The 21,290-nt window shown below is 47.3% G+C and overlaps 3 protein-coding genes across 3 annotated transcripts in view; 2 read left to right on the top strand and 1 right to left on the bottom strand.

The window, feature by feature from the left end:
- The first annotated feature begins 944 nt into the window (after nt 1–944).
- Nucleotides 945–11,240, top strand: LOC115041497 (zinc finger protein 395-like). Its single transcript, XM_029498972.1, has 10 exons — nt 945–1,039; nt 5,213–5,382; nt 5,458–5,621; nt 5,706–5,815; nt 5,897–6,117; nt 6,199–6,299; nt 6,660–6,924; nt 7,173–7,253; nt 8,167–8,237; nt 8,620–11,240. The coding sequence occupies exons 2-10, from the start codon at nt 5,215–5,217 to the stop codon at nt 8,729–8,731; spliced, it is 1,293 nt and encodes a 430-aa protein (XP_029354832.1). The 5' UTR covers nt 945–1,039; nt 5,213–5,214; the 3' UTR covers nt 8,732–11,240.
- Nucleotides 11,171–13,336, bottom strand: LOC115041498 (transcription initiation factor IIA subunit 2). Its single transcript, XM_029498973.1, has 4 exons — nt 13,168–13,336; nt 12,115–12,219; nt 11,687–11,844; nt 11,171–11,450 (listed from the first exon to the last, which is right to left on the bottom strand). Coding segments are annotated over exons 1-4 (336 nt in total). The 5' UTR covers nt 13,240–13,336; the 3' UTR covers nt 11,171–11,449.
- Nucleotides 13,337–19,690: 6,354 nt separating this feature from the next.
- Nucleotides 19,691–21,290, top strand: part of LOC115040660 (nuclear receptor ROR-alpha A-like) — a 28,880-nt gene continuing 27,280 nt past the window's right edge. The window contains exon 1 of the mRNA XM_029497555.1: nt 19,691–19,862. Coding sequence (XP_029353415.1) covers nt 19,691–19,862 — 172 coding nt within the window. The remainder of the gene's footprint in view (nt 19,863–21,290) is intronic.

The following is a 21,290-nucleotide window of genomic DNA, read 5'->3' as shown; positions in this document are numbered from 1 at the left end:
GCCCATTATCTAGACTAGTACCACTCATTTCCACGTCAAGTGAGAGTCACAATTACAGCCTGTATACATGATACTGTAAACTAACAACATAAATAATACAATATATTCTTGTGTTTGTACGTTGGTGGTTCGGCGGTGGGGTTGGGGGCCGGATGTATGGTTGCCAAGGGGCGTAAAACTAGCCAGGACCGCCTCTAGTCCCAGACCAGCAGAAAAATATATAATCCTTTCACATTAAGTTAAAGTTTTCATTTTTATGCCTGAAAATCATTTTGAGACATTTTTCTGCTGCAGCGAACCAGATTGATCACCTGATCAGTGATGTCATCATCAGCTGACTCAGGTCAGTCCTGGGTGATGTGTGACAGGATGAATGAACCCTCACACACACCTCGGGACAGGAAGTGTGGTGGTCTCCTGGTCCAGACCAGTACTGGACCAGCAGCAGCGGACCATCTCACACTCATTTTTCACCTGGAGGCACACAGGAAGTGACATCAGGTGAATGTCAAAGGAGACAGAGAAGAAGAAGCTCAGGCTGTCTGTGTCGTCTGCCTTGTTCTGACTTCTGACCTCTGCTGTCTGTTGAAGAAGAGGTCAGGTCTACCAATGATTTAAAGTTTAACTGTGACAAAATAAACTTTTCCATTTTGTTTTATTGTATATTTGTTTGTTTGTTTGTTGTGGTTGTTTATGCAGCAGTGGCTCAGATTGTGTTGGTGTGATATAACATAAGAAACATGGTGGAATGAACCTTTAGTCTCAGCACGTAGCTCAGGGGAGAGTGTGTGTGTGCGTGTGTGTGAGTGTGTGCTACGTGCAGCGCTACACACACACTCACACACACAGGGAGGGGAGGGAGAGTTACAGGAGGTTATATAATCGGATGGGGGGGCTCCGCCCACAGCTATTTGTTACTGCACAACTAAAGCTACACACTGTAACACAACACACACTAACACACTGTGGAGTAAACTGTACAGAGAGGAAGCTGCACGGCTGAAGCACGAGGACGGTCATGATGATGATGATGATGAAGGTGAAGGCACACCGTGGCTCTTCCTGTTTTATGTATCTGTTTGTTTACTCTGCTGCTGTGATGTTGTTATTGTGTTGCAGTCGTGCTGTTACTGTCGGAGTGTGTGTCTGTGTGTGTTCGTTGTGTTCATGCTGCTTCAGTGCAGAAAGTCAGTAAACAACAGACCTCAGAGGGGTGTGTCTCTGCACGGCCGAGTTCCACCAATCAGCACCCTCCTCCTCCACCACGTGGTCCTCTTGTTTACTACAGCGCGGAGAGCCTCCGTGGTGGCTGCTGGGAAAACACGGAGCCGGATCAGCTGCAAAGATTCATTAATTCATCTTTGATTCATTTTCATTATCAGAAGATAAAATTTATTTTAAAGTCAGAATTAAATTCATGAACGGAACGAAAAACAGGAAAGGAAAGAAATCCTCCATCAGATTTGACTTTTTAGGAACTGATTGATTAACTGACGGTCTTCAATCCATTGATCCATCACAAACTGACCCTGACCCCGATCCTGATCCTGATCCTGATTCTGATGTTGATCCTGATCCTGACCCTGACCCTGATTCTGGTCCTGACCCTGACCCTGACCCTGATCCTGATCCTGACCCTGATCCTGATTCTGGTCCTGACCCCGACCCTGATCCTGGTCCTGGTTCTGATCCTGACTCTGACCCTGATTCTGGTCCTGACCCTGACCCTGACCCTGATCCTGATCCTGACCCTGACCCTGATCCTGATTCTGGTCCTGACCCCGACCCTGATCCTGGTCCTGACCCCGAACCCTGATCCTGATCTGACCCTGATCCTGATTCTGGTCCTGACCCTGACCCTGATCGTGGTCCTGACCCTGAACCCTGATCCTGATCCTGATCCTTATCCTGATTCTGATGTTGACCCTGATCCTGATCCTGATCCTAACCCTGATCCCGATCCTGATCCTGATTCTGATGTTGACCCTGATCCTGATCCTGATCCTAACCCTGATCCTGGTCCTGACCCCGAACCCTGATCCTGATCTGACCCTGATCCTGATCCTGATCCTGATTCTGATGTTGATCCTGATCCTGGTCCTGGTCCTGACCCTGACCCTGACCCTGAACCTGATCCTGATCCTGACCCTGACCCCGATCCTGATCCTGATTCTGATGTTGATCCTGATCCTGATCCTGACCCTGATCCTGATCCTGATCCTGATCCTGATCCTAACCCTGATCCTGATCCTGACCCTGATCCTGATTCTGATGTTGATCCTGATCCTGATCCTGACCCTGATCCTGATCCTGATCCTAACCCTGGTCCTGACCCCGACCCTGATCCTGGTCCTGGTTCTGATCCTGACTCTGACCCTGATTCTGGTCCTGACCCTGACCCTGATCCTGATCCTGACCCTGATCCTGATTCTGGTCCTGACCCCGACCCTGATCCTGGTCCTGACCCCGAACCCTGATCCTGATCTGACCCTGATCCTGATTCTGGTCCTGACCCTGACCCTGATCGTGGTCCTGACCCTGAACCCTGAACCTGATCCTGATCTGACCCTGATCCTGATCCTGATCCTTATCCTGATTCTGATGTTGATCCTGATCCTGGTCCTGGTCCTGACCCTGACCCTGAACCTGATCCTGATCCTGACCCTGACCCCGATCCTGATCCTGATTCTGATGTTGATCCTGATCCTGACCCTGACCCTGATCCTGATCCTGATCCTGGTCCTGATCCTGGTCCTGACCCCGAACCCTGATCCTGATCTGACCCTGATCCTGATCCTGATCCTGATTCTGATGTTGATCCTGATCCTGGTCCTGGTCCTGACCCTGACCCTGACCCTGAACCTGATCCTGATCCTGACCCTGACCCCGATCCTGATCCTGATTCTGATGTTGATCCTGATCCTGATCCTGACCCTGATCCTGATCCTGATCCTGATCCTAACCCTGATCCTGATCCTGACCCTGATCCTGATTCTGATGTTGATCCTTCTGCAGTCCTGAGTGCTGAGAGGATCGGCTCTGATCCAGTCCGGGTTCTGGTCGGATCCGGGTTCTGCGTTAGGCCCCTCCCTCCCTGCCTGATGCTGGAGCTGCAGACACACACACACACACTCACAGAGACACACACCCAGTCCCATTGAAGAGCAGACTCAGACTGGACCTACTGCTGTTTGTGTTGTTTGTGTTGTTGTGGCTCTGCAGGTATGTGACATTTTGACATGGATTGTGTGTCTCTGGCTGTTTCTTGCTGTCTGTTTGTGTTTTGTGTTCATCTGTGTTCTTTAATGCTGTTTTGCACTAGAAGCTTCATTTTCACACAAACGACAGGTCACAACCAACAACATCAGATCAGCGTTTGATTTACTGCTTTCCTCTGAACGTTGTGTTGCTGAGTTGTTGTAGATGTGCTGTTGCTGTTGTTCAGATGAAGTGAACAGTCTCTGGGGAGTTTGTGGACTGAAGTTCAGGAGCTGGATCAGTTTTTGACCCAGAGTCCAGGTTCAGGTGAAGCTTTTGTTGTTCATTGAGGACTCTTATTTTGGAGGGTGTGAAGGAATCTGATTGGCTCAGAGCTCAGAGCTGCAGACACGGAAGGGGGTGTGTCAGTGTAGAGTGTGTGTCTGTTCTGTTCGGGTGAATTAAATTTTTTTAAAAACCTCATCAGCAGGATCAGAATCATTACCAGGTCCAGTTTCTGGGGTTATTTGTGCTGCACGTATCATAACGAGCTGAGGAAGCTGGACGTCATTAACTTCTTACTTTGGGTCAGACAACTGAGGAGCAGCTTCGGTCCTGGTCCTGGTTCTGGTCCTGGTCTCACTGGGGACCCAGGATCCTACCAAAGTAAAAGTGAAGGCATTTAATCAGTTACCTGTAAATGTAAAGGATCAGGGCCAAGATCAGAATCAGGGTCAGGATCAGGGTCAGGATCAGGATCAGGATCAGGACCAGGACCAGGATCAGGATCAGCGTCAGGGTCAGGACCAGGGTCAGGGTCAGGATCAGGGTCAGGATCAGGGTCAGGATCAGGACCAGGACCAGGACCAGGACCAGGATCAGGATCAACGTCAGGATCAGGATCAGGGTCAGGGTCAGGGTCAGGATCAGGATCAGGATCAGGATCAGGATCAGGACCAGGATCAGGATTAGGATCAGGACCAGGGTCAGGGTCAGGGTCAGGATCAGGATCAGGACCAGGGTCAGGACCAGGGTCAGGATCAGGATCAGGATCAGGATCAGGGTTAGGATCAGGACCAGGGTCAGGGTCAGGATCAGGGTCAGGATCAGGGTCAGGGTTAGGATCAGGGTTAGGATCAGGACCAGGGTCAGGGTCAGGATCAGGACCAGGACCAGGACCAGGACCAGGACCAGGATCAGGATCAGGGTTAGGATCAGGGTTAGGGTCAGGGTCAGGGTCAGGGTCAGGGTCAGGATCAGGGTCAGGATCAGGATCAGGGTCAGGGTCAGGATCAGGATCAGGACCAGGGTCAGGATCAGGGTCAGGATCAGGATCAGGGTCAGGGTCAGGGTCAGGGTCAGGGTCAGGATCAGGATCAGGATCAGGGTTAGGATCAGGACCAGGATCAGGACCAGGACCAGGACCAGGACCAGGGTCAGGATCAGGGTTAGGGTTATTAGATAAATGTGGGAGGAAAAATGAAGTTATCAAAGTCTCTGTAGTGGTCTGGTCTGGTACTTGTATCTGTTTCTCAGCCGAGAGAAACTGGTTCAGTTTGTGATTCACCGATTAACGGTAAAGGGGGGGGGTGTCATGTGTCATCATGTTACCATGGTAACACAGTTAGCATGTGTAATAGATGTGTTATAACTGTTATCCACAGAAACTCCCTAACCTTTTAACGACGAACCCATCTGGTCCACCTAATTCTCACACACACACAATATCCTGACTGTAAATGACACTGCTGTGAGTCACAGAGCTTCAGTTTTCCCAGCAGCCAAAAGTATGTGTGTGTGTGTGTGTGTGTGTGTGTGTGTGTGTGTGTGTGTGTGTGTTAGGGGTGAGGGGGTGGGCTACATTAAACTAGACTCAGCTCATTTGCTGCTCATGAGATGAAGCTCAGTCTGGTCACATGACTGAGACCAGGACCATCTCTGGACCAGGTCTGACTGTGTCATGTCAGGGGGCGGAGTCAGAGCGGTGACATGTGACCTCTGTCTCTCCTGTCAGTCATGTTACCCAGGTCTCGGCTGGGGAAACGCTCTCCGCTTGGCGCCTTGGTGAGCCCCACCTGCCCGCCGCCCGGAGCACCGACCACAAACCAAGATACCGGCACCACCGCGGCAACCCTAGCAGGAGAACAGCCCACGAGCGGGGTTAAAGGTCACCTCGGACTGAAGGTGAGTGGCGACGTTTGGGCCTCTGTGTCCCGTTAGTGTCTCAATCCGTCGGTCTGAACCTGCTGTGTCTGTCAGGTGTATTTTCAGCGTGGCGGTGAAGCCGGTCCAGATCAGCTGGACTTCCTGCAGGCGGATCTCTCTGCCTGGTCTTCATCACATCCCTCCTTGTCCTCCTCGTCCTCCTCGTCCTCAGTGCCACAGTCCAGATCCGTCTCCTCCTGCATCGACGTCCCCAGGAGGTCAGGCGTCTCCTCGTCTCTGTCTCTTCATATTGAACCATGAACAGAGTGTCTGTCAGCTGACTGTCTCCTGTCGTCCTGCAGCCAGAGGTGTCCACAGGAAGTAGACATGGATGAGCTGATGGCGGCGATGGTGCTCAGCAGTTTGTCCTGCAGCCCCCTGCTGCACAGCGCTGCACAGCCAGACACAACAGGTACACAAAAAAACCAGCAACCAACATCAACAACAACAGGAGACTGTTGAATGCGAATAAAAGTGTATTTTTGTGCGTCAGCTTCCCCGATGGACTGTGGAAGCGGCAGTGGCGGCGGCGGTGGCGACCTTTCAGACAGCTGCAGCAGCGGCTACTGGAGTGTTGGCCATGCCAATGGAAGCCCAGTCCCCTCTCCACCAATCACAGAGGGCGACACCAGCCCGACCACGCCCTCCGACGAAGGCCTGGACATGGAGCTGGAGCAGGTGCTGTTTGATGAGCCTGCGCCACGGAAACGCAGGGTGAGCTCAAGTTGATGTCATCACTGACATCACATGAGACAATGACAGCGGCGAGCAATGACAGCCTGTTTCCTCCCACAGAACTCGGTGAAGGTGGCGTACAGGTGTCTGTGGCCCACCTGCGGGAAGGTGCTGACGACAGTGGTGGGAATCAAACGGCACATCAGGACGACACACCTGTGGTATGACTCACCTGATGCACAACGGCGATGGCGTCATAATACGAAAGCTCATTTCTTTGAAAAAGATGAAGGAACAATAAGTAACAAACATGAGACATATTATTATTTTGATGATTTGGATTTTTATCTTAAATCAAAGTAAAGAAATAACCAGGCTGCAGTTTCAATAAAGGAACTAATTGAATTCCCTTAAAATCAAAATTCATCATTACACCATAAACACCCAATATTCTGACGTCATAAAACGTTTTGATTAAATTGTTTGATTTTGTTGTTGTTTCTGATGTTTATCAAACACGTGTACATTTTCTTACCGTTCAAATTATGATCTGACCTTTGACCTTTGCCCCCACCCCCCAGCCGTGGTGGTGAACATGAGCGTTGTTCTCGCAGTGAGGAGGATTTTTACTACACTGAGGTCATCCAGAGAGATCATCATCATCAGCAGCAGCAGCGTCTGTCGCCTCCACATTCCCTCCACTGTGGCCCCGCCCCCTCCTCCACATCTCCTAGCCCCCCTCCTCTGTCTCCCCCATCTACCCCATCTCCAACCTGTGGCGTTCTCAGTCGCTCCGCCCCTTCCTCTGGCAGCTTCCAGCAGGTCCAATCAGAGCACTCCTACCAGGTAAGGCGGGGCTTCTAAACCCTCTTTTCATTGGAGCTGATGAGTTTTGGCAGATTTGAACTTTGAGATGGTAAAATTTAAACGTAACAAAACATCTAAATGGACCGACTCAAAGAAACAAACCATATTATTGTTAATTAATGATAAATGCAATTCAATAATAACTCTCCTTTGTTTCACTTTCTAATGTATTAACTTGAACTTGTCTCAGCTGAATATGTCAATAAATCTGTGGTGGGTTTTTTTAGGCGCTGCCCCCCAGTCATGTGATCTCAGCAGCAGTTCCTGTTTCCACCTGGACAGCCCCGCCCACCAACTGCCACAGACAGGTAAGACTGTGGTTCAGGTCTCTGCAGGGAGCAGAGCTGAGGCGTTTTACACGGGGGTCCGGTTCGAACCTGAACCTCAGAGAGTGATGTTGTTATTATCTACGGTGACTATTTGTTGTCGCAACCATGACAACAGAGATCTTTTCCTGAACTGAATCATGACAAGCCTGTTACTATGGTAACTACAGCGAGGAGGGTAGATAAACTGTACTGTTGTAACCATGGTAACGAAGTTGTGGTTCATCTGTTTGTCGGATCGGAGGGTTGTTGGCAGGTTAAGGTGGAGGATGGTTGGTCATTCAGAACCACAGAAGAAGAAAAACGCTCATTTAATCGGTGAGCCGATGACGAGGCCTTCAGGCGTCTATTTAAACCAAAAGCCCAGAGTGTGACATCATCAAAACACCAACCAATAGGACGTCAGCAGCTTCATTTCCCCCAGACTTGTTGTTATTTAAGTTTAAAGTTTAACTACTCAGTAATTAATAACACAACAACACAAAAGTCCAGAAAAGTCTGCAGAACTGAAACTTCACAGTAGCATCCCCTTCCAGCCAAATACACACACACACACACACACACAGATTCTTGTACAGCAGTCTATTGTTTATTTCCTCCAGAGCAGCCTGTTAAAACTGGTTTGACAGTGGAGGGGGGGGTGGAGAGTGTGATAGTGTGTGTGTGTGTGTGTATTAGCTCCTCCCTGGTGGTTTTGCTGCTGCAGGAAAATCCCCTCGTCATCTGCAGTCAAACTTTCCCTCGGTCATCCTCAGTGCTGCCTCCTGCAGGCCGACTCTGCAGCACAACATGAACACAACAGCAGGGACTGTGCAGACACAAACAGTTATTCAAACACACAACAAGCTGTTGCGTGTGATATTACACACACTGACCGACTCCTCTGTGTCCTCAGGGTTTGTCGTTCCGGGTTCGTTCAGTCAGTGTAGGAGAGCAGTGGCTGCAGCACCCGAGCTCCCCCTGCAGGTCGGTACTAACACACACACACAGAACCATGGCGTCATGATGTTAAGTTCATTGTATTCCTGTTTATTAAAGAGCTGACAGTGTAATTAAAATAATAATCCTCGTTAAACAGACGTCATGTCAGAAAAAGAAGTAGAGGATTATATTGACATTAGTTTCTAAGTCTTTAAATGATGGTCCTATCTAGAGGAAAATAGACCAAGTGTTAGTGGGCGGGGCTACTGTGTCACTGACAGAGGTGCTAACATTAGCATTGGCAGTCAAACATCAGCCTTTTCTCATCAACATCTGTCCAGCGTGGCCTCTCCGCCATGTAGAGCTCCAATCACCCACAGTGACTCCATTAATACGACTGCTCTTTCTCTATTCGTTTGTCCGTCAGGAGGATTCGTGGCGAAGCCAAGAAATGTCGTAAAGTTTACGGCATCGAACACAGAGACCAGTGGTGCACGGCCTGCCGCTGGAAGAAAGCCTGCCAACGCTTCCTGGACTGAGCAAACAGGAAGTGGCAGTAGGATTGTTAGCGCGGAGCTGATGTTTTATACTTTCATATCTCTGAAACCAGAAATGATTTTCCTGTTACTTTTATATACATGCTGCATTTTCTAGAAGCATCTTTTTTTTTTACGTTTTAATGTGTCTTTGTAACCGTTGTCATCTCACACACCCTGTGTCATGTTGGTGCTTTTTTGATTACATGATTTCAGGGCAGCTACAATTTGACCTTTGACCTGTCACCTCTTCAGGTTGTCTTAGAAAAACCAGCCTGCGTCAGTGCAAACACTGACCTGCTGCCTGAAATTAACTTTTGGGTCTGGTTAGCATTAGCGTGTCTCAGCTGATGGCTGGATTAATGGGGGCCATAATGTCCCACAAGATGCAGACAGCAGCCGGAGCTCTGTAGCTGCTTCTCAGGCTCATTAGTCAACATTTTGTACAGAACAGACTTCGTCCAGTCTTCACCTTTTCAGTAAATCACAAACATTTTCCAACCGTCGGCGCCCCCCAGTTTTGCCTCCCCTGCTACCTCACTGTTCACAAAGCCAAAGATGAATTGGGGTGATGTCCCAGGGTCAATCCACTCTCCAGTTCTGGGAGGACTCGATACTCCTCTAAGACCACTTTCAGGACCGACTCTGGTGATCCACACCAGTCGGTCCCCAGATCAATATCTGTCCTGGACTCCTGTAGACCTCTTGAGCTGAGCTGTGAGATCTGGTCTACGATCTTAGCAGTAGATCCTTTAAGTCCTGGAATTTGTGAGGTGAAGCCTCCATTGATCTGGACTTGTTGGCCCACAGATGTTCACATGGCTGTTATGGTTGATCAGTGTATAAATCTCTTCCTTTGTAGAATCAAAAATCTGTAAATATTTCCCTCTGGACCTGAGAAACACTTATGCTAATGCTAATGCTAACAGAAGAACTAGCTTCAAACCGATCGTCCTGGAGCTTCTGTCAAAAAACTAAAGTAAAGCAGAAAATTACTTTTGTTGCTGTTCCTGTTAGTTCTTGTAACAAGAATGTAAGATTCAGGATCAGTTCAGCCTGATCCTCAGGTTCAGTTCTCGTTAACTGGTTTCGGCGACGGTGCCAAATTAAAACGATTTCCTTGGTCCTGTAGCTCTGGTGCTGGCAAGACCCAGTGTGGTCACGTTGTGTATATTCCTTCAGGAAGTTGTGTTGTCTCAAATCTTTTTGGAACTAACAAAGCTGCCATGTTTAATATGTAACAGATATTGAAGGGTCAGGACAATCTTCACCGCTGTGGCTTCATCTTTGACCAAACGTTTTTGTTTGTTTTTTTTAATGTGAGTCAGCAGAAGTTTGTTGTTGCCATCAAAACAAAAAACAAAAAAACAACTGAAAAGATAAAAATCACCTTTAACTCAAAACAGAGCATAATTTAAAAAATGTTGCATTGAAGACTGTAAACAAGAGACTGAGAATATAAACTCATCAGGAAAACCTTTACTGAGGAGGAACATTTTCCCATAGACTTCAATATAAGGGAGGAGGAGGGACATTATCCCATAGATTCAGTACAGTCTGAGCTGATAGATCAGGGGAGAAAATTTTAGGGGTCAGTGTTGACCTCTGAGCTCCGTCCTGTTTTATCTCATCAGCTGTAAATACTTCTCCACTGCAGACGTTTATTTGGAAACAGAAGCCATTTTTCTTCTGAGGAAACCACATGCAGTATTGATCAGAGTACAAAAGTCACACCCAAACCTTTATATTTGAAAAAGTCTACTTTTTCTACCGAATATATACAGATTCACACGGCCTTCTGAAGCGTTTTTATTAAAGCTGCTGCGGAAACAAGTGAATTTGCTGTAAACAGAGATGAAGTTGTGTATTTATAGTCTCTGTCCTGTTTGTTAATGAGACAGACGTTAATGTTTATTATGTAATCGTGCCCTTTTTAAGATGCACTCTTTTCTACACTATGTGAAATCCTGATGATACAATAAACTGGAGAAGATGAAGATTTGACTCTGAATGATCTGAACCTGAACAAGCGCCAACGAACAGCGCAAACGTTTCTGGTTTGTCAACAAAGTTTGAAATTGAAATTGGTATTAATTGCTTCTTTTCTGATTTGGCAGAAACAGCAGATTGGTCGACAGGAAAAGGAAGTGGAGTGATTCTTCAAAGTAAAAGCACTAACCAAGCACAGGACATACGTCAGAGTGATGGGAGAGATATGTAGAATGGTGGATGTTGAAACTCACCAGCTGGAGCTTTGTCACAGGAAATATTAGAAAGATACTCAGCACAGTTACCTGAAGCCAAAAATGTAACTAACAGCTGAGAAGCTGAAATTAATAAATGTGAAGCTTCAATGATAAATTAATGATCAAGAATCATTTTCTGTTGGTTTGGGTTAGACCTGACAAACCAGTCAAAGGGCAGTAACTCCTAAACGCAGCCTGTGTTTTAAATAAAGTTTTTATTAAAGATGATTCAGCTCAATCATAACAGCAAACTGAAAACAAACTCCTGTAAACTGATAATAAAAACAAACTGATGCAGGTACAGTGACTGGTCCACTCTGACACACACACACACACACACACACATGCATACACACACACACTCACACTCCTCAGCTGTGACTCTGCTGTAATAAATTATATGTACAGTCCAGGTCCGTCTGTGGCTCTGCCCACAGCGACACAGAGTTGTCGCTCTGCAGCGATGGGGCCGGAGTCTGCAGAGAGACACAATCCACAGTAAAAGACTGGACACATGGAGGGGGAGGGCAAGGACAGAGCAGAGGATTGTGGGACATGTAGTCTGTAAACTAAACGGGAAAACATTAAATACTACAAAATCTAAATTAGAAAATTAATAATACCTAAAAAAAGATGTTATTACATTGATTTATGACATCATAAAATACAGTGATGTCCACTTCCTGTCTGACAGGTGGAGCGTCACACTCACCATTTATCACTTTTGTTCTGGGTTGACTCGCTCTTTCCATCGCAGGCGACGATCTTGACCTTGTCCACCTTCACCAGGTCAGTGACCTCCCTGAACTCCACGTCGTTCAGGACAAACGTCCACACGTTGTCACAGAATCTGTAGGTGTTCAGAGATCCCTGCAGGACGCAAACACAATGGCCGGGTCACAGGAGGTCCAAACAACAGCGTGCAACCTGAGACTCAGTGATCCAAGAAGCTTGGAAGTTTTTAACTCTTTTAGAAACACACTCAGTCTTTTCTGTTTTTCATTTTTAAAAACATCTCCAAGTCATCAGGCAGGATCAGCTCAACTTCACTCATTCTATAATTATTTTGATGAAAAACAGAAGAGCCCTAATGTGGGTTCATTTACCTTAATTCAGATTCATGCAGCCAGAGGAACTCACCCTGAAGTTGACTCTGTTGCGGACTCTGTTGGCGAGTGCTGTGTTGATGGCTTTGTCGAACTGGAGGAGGACTTGAAGAGCCAGCTGAGGGGTGATCTGCTGAGTCTGAACACACACAGCTTTTAATCTAATGTCCAACTGCAGCATGTTTCACACACTCCAAACAACACAACCTCTATCAACACATTAGACAGTGTTTGCTGGATTTGTGTACAGAGGAGGGCACATCCTGTATTGTGTTGGACTCATAAGTCTGATCATCACCAATGTTGCAGTTGTTGGGGCTGCTCGGTGGTTTCTGGTTATTGGTTTATATATAAAATGACTTGTAAGGAGGTTTTCGCTGTTGGGGGTAAAATCTTGTGAGCCTGATATCACAGGCTGGGGGATGGGGGTGGTAAACGCTGAATCTTTGGTGGGATGGTTTTGGGCTAACTCAGGACTTTCATTCTTGAGTTAGCATGGAGCAAAAGGTTGGATGAACCTGTTGGTGAGTCGTGCTTCAGGAAGATGTCTCCAGTCACACAGTGCGTGTTTGACTGCTGATGGGAAACTTTCAGTTAGTTGGATCTCTGATGGGATTGGCTGCTTCTGTCTCTGTTGTTGTTTGTCAGTGATCATGGCCATAAACAGTCAAATCTGAACTACTCAGCTATGATCCATATTTACAGGTAAACAGTGTCTGGACCGGGACCTTTACAGATTCTGGACTGGTTCTCATTCTGGGTCTGCCGAACTTTACCTCCAACAGTTTCATCTGACGAGTATTAAATAAATCATCATAACAGCGATACTTTTAATAGTATCAGATTCATGTTAGCCTCTTTAGCAAACATTAGCTTCGGCTCCAAACTGTCTACCTGAAGGACCAAACTTAATTGATGCCAATTTAACGTTTCAACACGACCTATAAAAATGAAAACTTGTCAAATATTCCAGCTCTTATGTGGTTGTAGGTGAGAATTCAGAGGTGGATCGCAGCGAGCTAACCGGCTAACCGACCAGCGTGCTAATCGGAGCTAGCTTCGAGCCTGCCGGCCGAGAAGAGCTCACCTGGATGAGCTCGTCCAGACTCTCCTGCAGGCTGTTTCCCAGAGTGGTGTTCCTGTACAGCTGGTAGGCCATGATGGAACAGCCCGAGGAGCAGAAACTACAGAAAACAACAGAAAACTATTCCACTAACTCACAGCGCGCTATCGGTGCTAACAGAGCTAACCGCTTCCGTCCACTGCACTGAGCTACCGGCACTTCCGGTTAGACGTTTCAAAAATAAAAGCCGTCCCACTGTTTCATACCGCCAAAATAATAAAAGTAACAACAACAATCATCATCATCATCACAATAATAATAATAACCATTCTTCATTCACGATGTTGACTGGAAGCCAAAGTTATACAATCTGAAATCTACAAAACAACACAAACCTGAAAGGTGAAAAAATTAGAGATAATTTTTAAATGAGCTCAACAGAAATATATTAAAACTGGATGAAGATTCATTGATGTTGAAGTGAAAGTTCCTGGTGCTGTAAGAAAACTTTAAACTGGGGTTTGTCATGAAAATAAATGCATTTGACTTGGTGTATATTTCTCCTCAGAGCAGCAGTTCATTTCAAGTAATTAGTGTTTTGATGAAAAATGTGTGTAGTGTATCTGTGTTGTATGAACACATCAGACAGAGCTCTGGGGCCGGGGTCAAACTGCAGAGCAAAGGCATTAATCTTAGAAAGGTTATATAACTGACATGCACAGTGTCAGAACAGAAGAGAAATGAGTCAGACAGGAGAAGCCTACCAGGAGGAGCTGGAGGCCTCATATGAGCCGCAGCAGCAAGATAGAGGATTCAGGAACAGATCAGGATCAGGACTATAAAGCCCGGTCAGTTTGTGACGACATTATTTTCACAATGAAACATTCATGAAGAACAAAGAAATGTAATGATGGTTGGGGGGCGCAGGGGGAATAAGGCTCAGTCTGTCTTCATGAACTGTATAATCCTGCATTTTAAAGGAAATCTATTTGATCACAACTCTCTCTGTCTCAGAATGTTCATGTATTTTTACTGCTCAAGAAGAAAAGGGATCAGCTGTTTTCATGTTTTTAAATCTTTAACACGCAGATTAGAGAGCAGAAGAGAATCCAGCATCTTTCTGATGTGGTGGTCCAGGAAGCCATAAGGTGGCGCCCCAACGTCACTACAATGCTGGCCAGGCTCGGCTTTGACTCGGGTGACCCAGCAGCACTGGAGACATTAAATGATTGATTTAAATTCTGCTCTGACTGACCTGAACTCTGGGTGGTTCTTTCAGTGTTGCTCGAAAAGTAAAACTTAAAGTATCTCCTTTAAGAGAACTGAAGAAATGAAATGGTTTTAAATGGTAGAAAAGTTTGTAGAAAAGCTACAAGTCATGATCTAAAGTGGGAAATAGATACTCTGAGAAGCATGCTGGTAAAAAAAATCATACAAATATGAATAATTTCTGCTGTTAAAACATGTTTTTACTTTGGTCCCTTCATTTCTGAACATACGGTAACATACTTTATGTTGAATAATGAACACTGAGATAAAAGTGTGTTTCATCACTGAAACATTTATCTCCATCTGTATGAATATATTATTTATCATCCTCTCTGGAGAAAACAGTCTGTCCTGTGGTCCATCTGACTTCAGTCTTCTCCCTGAATATTTCAGTCCAGGAAGTTGATGTGACTTTCTGTCAGGCCTGGCTGAGAAATCAGTGTGAAGCGGCATTTAATTTTCACTTCAGAGTTCAGAATTTTTATATTGACTTTGAACCTTTCATGGTGAGGTCACAGATTAATTTGAGTAGAATCATGCAGCCAGAAATGCAACATGGCTGCTGTTGTCTTGGTAACAGGAGTGTGCTATGCAGTCGCTGGATCAGCTCATCCCTCCTGCACTCGTCACCGTGACGACATCATCCATCAGCCACTATGAGGCAGCAGGAGACACAGAAAGGATCTTCATCACCATCAGGAAGAGGAAACATTGAAACGCAGCAGAGTTGAATGTTGAATGACTGTTTGACTCTGATGGTCCGATTTCCTCTCATGGTGTCCACATTCAGTACTTCCCCTCCGAGTCAGAGCGCTTGGCTGAAAATGCAAATTTATGCAGCAGCTGTTATTAAAATGCATCCGACTAAAAAGAGAAAGAAAATATTCATCGAGCACTAACGCACTGAATTATAATTTAAAACTTCCCTTTGTAGTTCAGTTTCATCAGTGCTGGCTGTGATGAAATGATTGTGACACTTAATTAGAGATTCATGTGAAGATGATAAGATGAAAGTTCGGTTTTATTCCTGAGCTGAGCTGCGTTCCATATCAACGTCATATCTAACTGTTTTAATACCAACTTCATTCTGCCTCTTTATTCCGTCTGCAGTCAGCAGTCAAGGCCGGAGCTGCAGGAGCAGGAAGTATCCGTTGTGTTCCTCAACACACCCGTTCCGGCCAGATTCACCATCAGCAGGACTTGGACCCCCAGAGGGTCCTGGTTCTGGGCAGGGAGGCCCGCGTCATGTCCAGTTCAGATCTTGGTCTCTTTCCATCAACCTGTGTTGGCTCCTTTCCAAGATGCTAACGTTAGCCGTTAGCATAGGTGGATCCCAACAGATCCAAAGATTCATTTCATCGTGAACTAACTTTAAATTTGACCTCCATTCTTCTGTTAACTTCTTCATCAGAGTCTGAGCTCTTTGCTCACAGGTCATATGAAGTTCAAACTCCGTGAGTCTCCGTCTCTTTCTGAACTGTAGTTCGGATTGAAAACACTCTGCTGACTCCGGAAGTCGATCTAAGAGCAGAGAGATTGAGCCGAGAGCGTCTCAGCGAGCAGGACAGCGTCCCCAGACTCAATAATTCATGCTTACAGAGAAGCGTTGAATTATTGAACCGAGCTGTTAGTCCGATGATGACTCAGGTTGTTATTCTGAGAGCACAAAGCTGTAGCTGCTTCACTTCCCTCTGATTACTGAGGAGGCGTCTGCTCCTCCATCAGATCCACTTTCATTTATCACAGCAGACCATCTGAGCTCAGATGTTATACAGGAGACGTGTGCACACTGTGTGTCTGTTGTGTTAAACAAACTGCCGGATGATACAACGTTTATGTTACTGATGTAGAGCTGGGCACAAACAAAGCAGAACCCAACCTTCAAATCTGAAGATGAAAACGAAACCTTCAGAAAATCTCCTCAGAACGTTGTTCCGACGTTAGCATTAAAGGTGGATGCTAATCTGGACCAGGTGATCTTGGATTATTTGGACCCAGAATTTGGTTCCTCTGAATTTTTACATGCTGGCTGCTGAACGTTCACAGCGAACGATGATGTTTAATGTAAAATGTGACTCGCTCCTGCTTGGTGTCTCCTGTTGTTCGCAGGAAGGACGAGCTTCGCCTGCCATCAGGATAAATGATGGCAGCTGTCAGGTGACCGATGAGGCTCCGCCTCCTTGGTGCTTAATCACTCCAGGTATGAAAAGGTCACACAGGCTGCAGCTTTTAGGAACATTAACCAGAACATTATGACCACCGACAGGTGAAGTCAGGAACACTGGTTACCTGGTTACCATGGACACTTGTCAGTGGGTGGGGCCTATCGAGCAGAAGGTGAAAATTTAGTCCTGAATCGGACGTTGAAGCAGGAAAACGAGTCTGATCTCCTCCACGTCAGCAGCTCAGAGGAACGGGGCGACAACAGGTTCAAGATTTACGATCTGTCGGATTACATAACAGCGACTGTCCACTTCCTGTTGTGTCTTGTCTCAGTAAAATGTTTTGTAGGTAAACAGTTAGCTGTCACTCAGATGAAGTTAGGATCGGGCCCTCAGGCTGGAAGGTGGAGCGGCTGTTGGCATCAATCACTGAGCTCCACCCAGCTGCCGCAGGGAGACCTGCTGTCACCACACAGATGAATTATCGGAGTAATTAGAGGAGCTCGTTCTTCAAGAAGCAAGAACACACTGAACCAACCTTCTCTGAACCTCCTCAAAGGCTTTATGAGCACCTCAAGATCAGATCTTTAAAGATTGTTTAACCTCGACAAACTTCTGAAATTCCTCTGGTTCTCCTGAGGAACCGACAGAAGAACATTTGACCTTCAGTCTCCAGAGCCTTTTGATGTTAGAGTCTAAATTTGATGATTGAACTTTCGTGTCCTGTAAATGAACTGTACGGTTTGGAGCGTCTGAAGCTCCACGTGAAATGTCCTTCAGGGTTTTCTCCGCCGGGTAAGTCCCCAGCAGCATCATCTTCAGATTCAGCTTTCATTTCAGCTGAGCTAATTAAAATTATGAAATCTGGAGCAACATCCTCGTCGGTGACGGACGAAGTCGATGACGACGACGACGAAGAGGCGGAACACGGCTGGCAGGGCGACTGAATCCAACAGGAAACAAAAACCAGCCTGAGCTCCACGAGAACGCCGCCTGGTCGGCACGTTAAGGCGCCATTCAACGACTGTGATGTCATCAAGATATCGTCCAAACTGTCAGAGAGTCGGAGGAACTATCCAGACTGAGTGATGTTCTGACAGGCTGAGTCAGCCTCTGCTGCCCCCGTCCCTAATAACTGCCCCGTCCCTAATAACTGCCCCGTCCTTAATAACTGCCCCGTCCCTAATAACTACCCCTGTCCCTAATAACTGCCCCGTCCCTAATAACTACCCCGACCCTAATAACTGCCCCCGTCCCTAATAACTGCCCCGTCCCTAATAACTACCCCTGTCCCTAATAACTGCCCCCGTCCCTAATAACTGCCCCTGTCCTTAATAACTACCCCTGTCCCTAATAACTGCCCCCGTCCCTAATAACTGCCCCCGTCCCTAATAACTGCCCCGTCCCTAATAACTGCCCCGTCCTTAATAACTGCCCCTGTCCCTAATAACTGCCCCCGTCCCTAATAACTGCCCCGTCCCTAATAACTGCCCCGTCCCTAATAACTACCCCTGTCCTTAATAACTGTCCTGTCCCTAATAACTGCCCCTGTCCTTAATAACTGCCCCGTCCCTAATAACTGCCCCTGTCCTTAATAACTGCCCCGTCCCTAATAACTGCCCCTGTCCTTAATAACTGCCCCGTCCCTAATAACTGCCCCTGTCCTTAATAACTGCCCCGTCCCTAATAACTGCCCCCGTCCCTAATAACTGCCCCGACCCTAATAACTGCCCCGTCCCTAATAACTGCCCCCGTCCTTAATAACTGCCCCTGTCCCTAATAACTGGCCCTGTCCCCACTAACTCCCCTGTCCCCCGTACCCACTAACTGCCCCGTCCCCACTAACTCCCCTGTCCCCCGTACCCACTAACTGCCCCTGTCCCCACTAACTGTCCCTGTCCCTAATAACTACCCCGTCCCTAATAACTGCCCCGTCCTTAATAACTGTCCCTGTACCTAATAACTGCCCCTGTCCCTAATAACTACCCCGTCCCTAATAACTGCCCTGTCCTTAATAACTGCCCCGTCCTTAATAACTGCCCCTGTCCTTAATAACTACCCCTGTCCTTAATAACTACCCCTGTCCTTAATAACTACCCCGTCCTTAATAACTGCCCCTGTCTTTAATAACTGCCCCGTCCTTAATAACTACCCCGTCCCTAATAACTGCCCCGTCCTTAATAACTGCCCCCGTCCTTAATAACTGCCCCTGTCCCTAATAACTGCCCCGTCCCTAATAACTGCCCCGTCCTTAATAACTGCCCCGTCCTTAATAACTGCCCCTGTCCCTAATAACTGCCCCGTCCCTAATAACTGCCCCGTCCTTAATAACTGCCCCCGTCCCTAATAACTGCCCCGTCCTTAATAACTGCCCCGTCCCTAATAACTGCCCCCGTCCCCACTAACTCCCCTGTCCCTAATAACTGCCCCTGTCCCTAATAACTGCCCCGTCCCTAATAACTGCCCCGTCCTTAATAACTGCCCCCGTCCCTAATAACTGCCCCGTCCTAAATAACTGTCCCTGTGCCTAATAACTACCCCGTCCTTAATAACTGCCCCTGTCCCTAATAACTACCCCGTCCCCACAAACTGTCCCTGTCCCCACTAACTCCCCCGTCCCCACTAACTACCCCGTCCGCACAAACTGTCCCTGTCCCCACTAACTCCCCCGTCCCCACTAACTCCCCTGTCCCCTGTCCCCACTAACTGCCCCCGTCCCACTAACTGTCCCTCATGTTTGCCCTGCTCAGTGTTCTGATTCTTCAGATCTGGACTGAATCTTCTGTTCTGATAGTTCTGATAGAATCCTTTCATATTAAAGTTGTTGATATAATTCTGTTATTATTGATTCATCTTACTTTTATTTCAAATAAAACAGTTAACTTCATTATAAGCTGAATTAACTGACCGGGTCTCCTTCCGGGTCGGACCGGGTCTCTGCTGGTCCGGATCGGATCAGCCTCGGAGGAGGCAGCCCGGCTCTCGGCGCCGCCCCCCCGCTCCCTCAGCCCGGAGTCTGTCCGCCCCGCCGCTGTTCAGGCTCCGTCGGAGTCCCGGAGCCGAAGCAGGACCGACTCGGAGGTTCGGAGGTTCCGAGGTTTCTGTCCGGTGGATGAATGGAGTCTTCCCCGCAGGACTCGGCGAGCGACCCGGGCAGCAGCGTGTCTGAGCCCGCTGCGCCGCTCACCGAGGAGCCGGCGAACCCTCCGGAGACTCTGGCCGGCGGAGAGCACCTGACCCCGGCCGGGAGACAGCCCAGCTCCGGCTCCGGATCCGGATCCAGCAAAGGTAGGACCGGCGGGTCGAACCTGTCTGATGCCGTTTGACAGCTGCCGGCTCTCCGGTGTTCGTGAGGCCGGGGGGCGGCCGCTCTAACCCGGACTCAGGTCGAGCTGAGGTCCGCTGAGTTCAGCTGGAGCTGGAGGAGCTGGGTCCGGGTCCGGGTCCGGGTTAGATGAGGACCCCCCCCCCCCATTAACCATCATTAACATCAGTAACCTTCAGTAACTCATTTCTGCATCAACAGATGATTAATGGTCTTTTCTGATTTAAAGCAAATTAAACTCCAAAGTTTCCCCTTCATGATGATTTTTACTGTCGTTGTTGCTGTTTATTTTAGTGTTTTGACTCCTCTGGGTCTCCGTAGTTCACTCAGTCAGTTCCAGCCTCTTCCTTGTTTGTTTAGCAGTCACACATTATTAATACCAATGACTGAAGCCATATCTCCCAGCATGCAGCTCTCAGGCCTGATGGCAGATTTCCCTGCAGCTCATTATTGGTATGCAGCTTCATTGAGTTTCTCAGAGTCGGTTATGTAAGAGCAGCTGAAGGAGAAGGAAGAGACGGAGTGGAAATGGAGACGAGCAGATAGAGTGACTGAGTTGGTGTCTGGCTAAATATTCAGGAATCAAACTCTGCACCTCATAAATGTAAAGACCTTTGAGGGGAGTGACATCAGCTCCTGGTCGTCCTGGCAGAAGAGAAATTCACAAAATCAACAAGGCCGTCCAAAAAGGTTGTTGTGACATCATCAGAGCGAAGGTGGCGGTAGTTTAGAGACGGCAGTTCCTGTTGTTTATTTCACTGATGCTGTTGCCATGACGACAGAGACTGTATGTTGAGGAAATGTTAATTTTTGACACAATTCAGCAACTTTTCCTAAAGCTGCTTTTTTCAGTCTGGTCCGTGGACCACGTGGGGCCCATAAGTGACCCCTGGTGGGGAACTGTGAGTGGTCAGGGTGAAGCTAGCAGTCAGCCAGTCGGTCTGTTAACTATCAAACTGAGAACAGACAGAATCACTGACAGGAGGCTGAAGGTCAGCTAAAGAGAATCAGCTGCTCAACCTAGTGAAGAACCGGAAGTGATTATGTACACAAACATGTTCAGTAATCAGATCGCTGAGTTTCACAGGTCTGATCTTCTGGCTTCATTACATTTACTTCATCCTAGTCAGACCGACTTGATGTGAGTTTTAGTTTTTTGGTTTGTTTTGGTTGTGATGAGTCTGATGAGTCTCTTCAGAATCAGCTGATTCTGTCTGATCAGTTTCCGTCTTCTCCAAAGAAAAGTTCCTCTCGTGTGTTTGGGTCATTTCTCTCTTTATCTGATCAGCAGTTCTGCTCATTAATGATGAAAACTCAGCTCCAAATATCTGATTGTCTTTATTCTGTCAACACAATAAACTCAGAAACATACAGGACTGATCCAGAGACTC

The sequence above is a fragment of the Echeneis naucrates genome, chromosome 3 (assembly GCF_900963305.1).
Source record: "Echeneis naucrates chromosome 3, fEcheNa1.1, whole genome shotgun sequence".
In the NCBI taxonomy this organism is placed as follows: domain Eukaryota; kingdom Metazoa; phylum Chordata; class Actinopteri; order Carangiformes; family Echeneidae; genus Echeneis; species Echeneis naucrates.
This window is presented reverse-complemented; position numbering and strand designations above follow the sequence as displayed.

Bases quoted from the DNA above. Each gene is read 5' to 3' on its own strand.
- LOC115041498 (XM_029498973.1), bottom strand. From the start codon at position 13,239: ATGGCCTACCAGCTGTACAGGAACACCACTCTGGGAAACAGCCTGCAG. The intron at 12,220-13,167 runs GTGAGCTCTTCT...GTGTGTGTTCAG, and splicing joins GTCTGGACGAGCTCATCCAG to ACTCAGCAGATCACCCCTCA. The intron at 11,845-12,114 runs GTGAGTTCCTCT...TGCGTCCTGCAG, and splicing joins GCAACAGAGTCAACTTCAGG to GGATCTCTGAACACCTACAG.
- LOC115041497 (XM_029498972.1), top strand. From the start codon at position 5,215: ATGTTACCCAGGTCTCGGCTGGGGAAACGCTCTCCGCTTGGCGCCTTG. The intron at 6,118-6,198 runs GTGAGCTCAAGT...TTCCTCCCACAG, and splicing joins CTGCGCCACGGAAACGCAGG to AACTCGGTGAAGGTGGCGTA. The intron at 8,238-8,619 runs GTCGGTACTAAC...TTTGTCCGTCAG, and splicing joins CACCCGAGCTCCCCCTGCAG to GAGGATTCGTGGCGAAGCCA.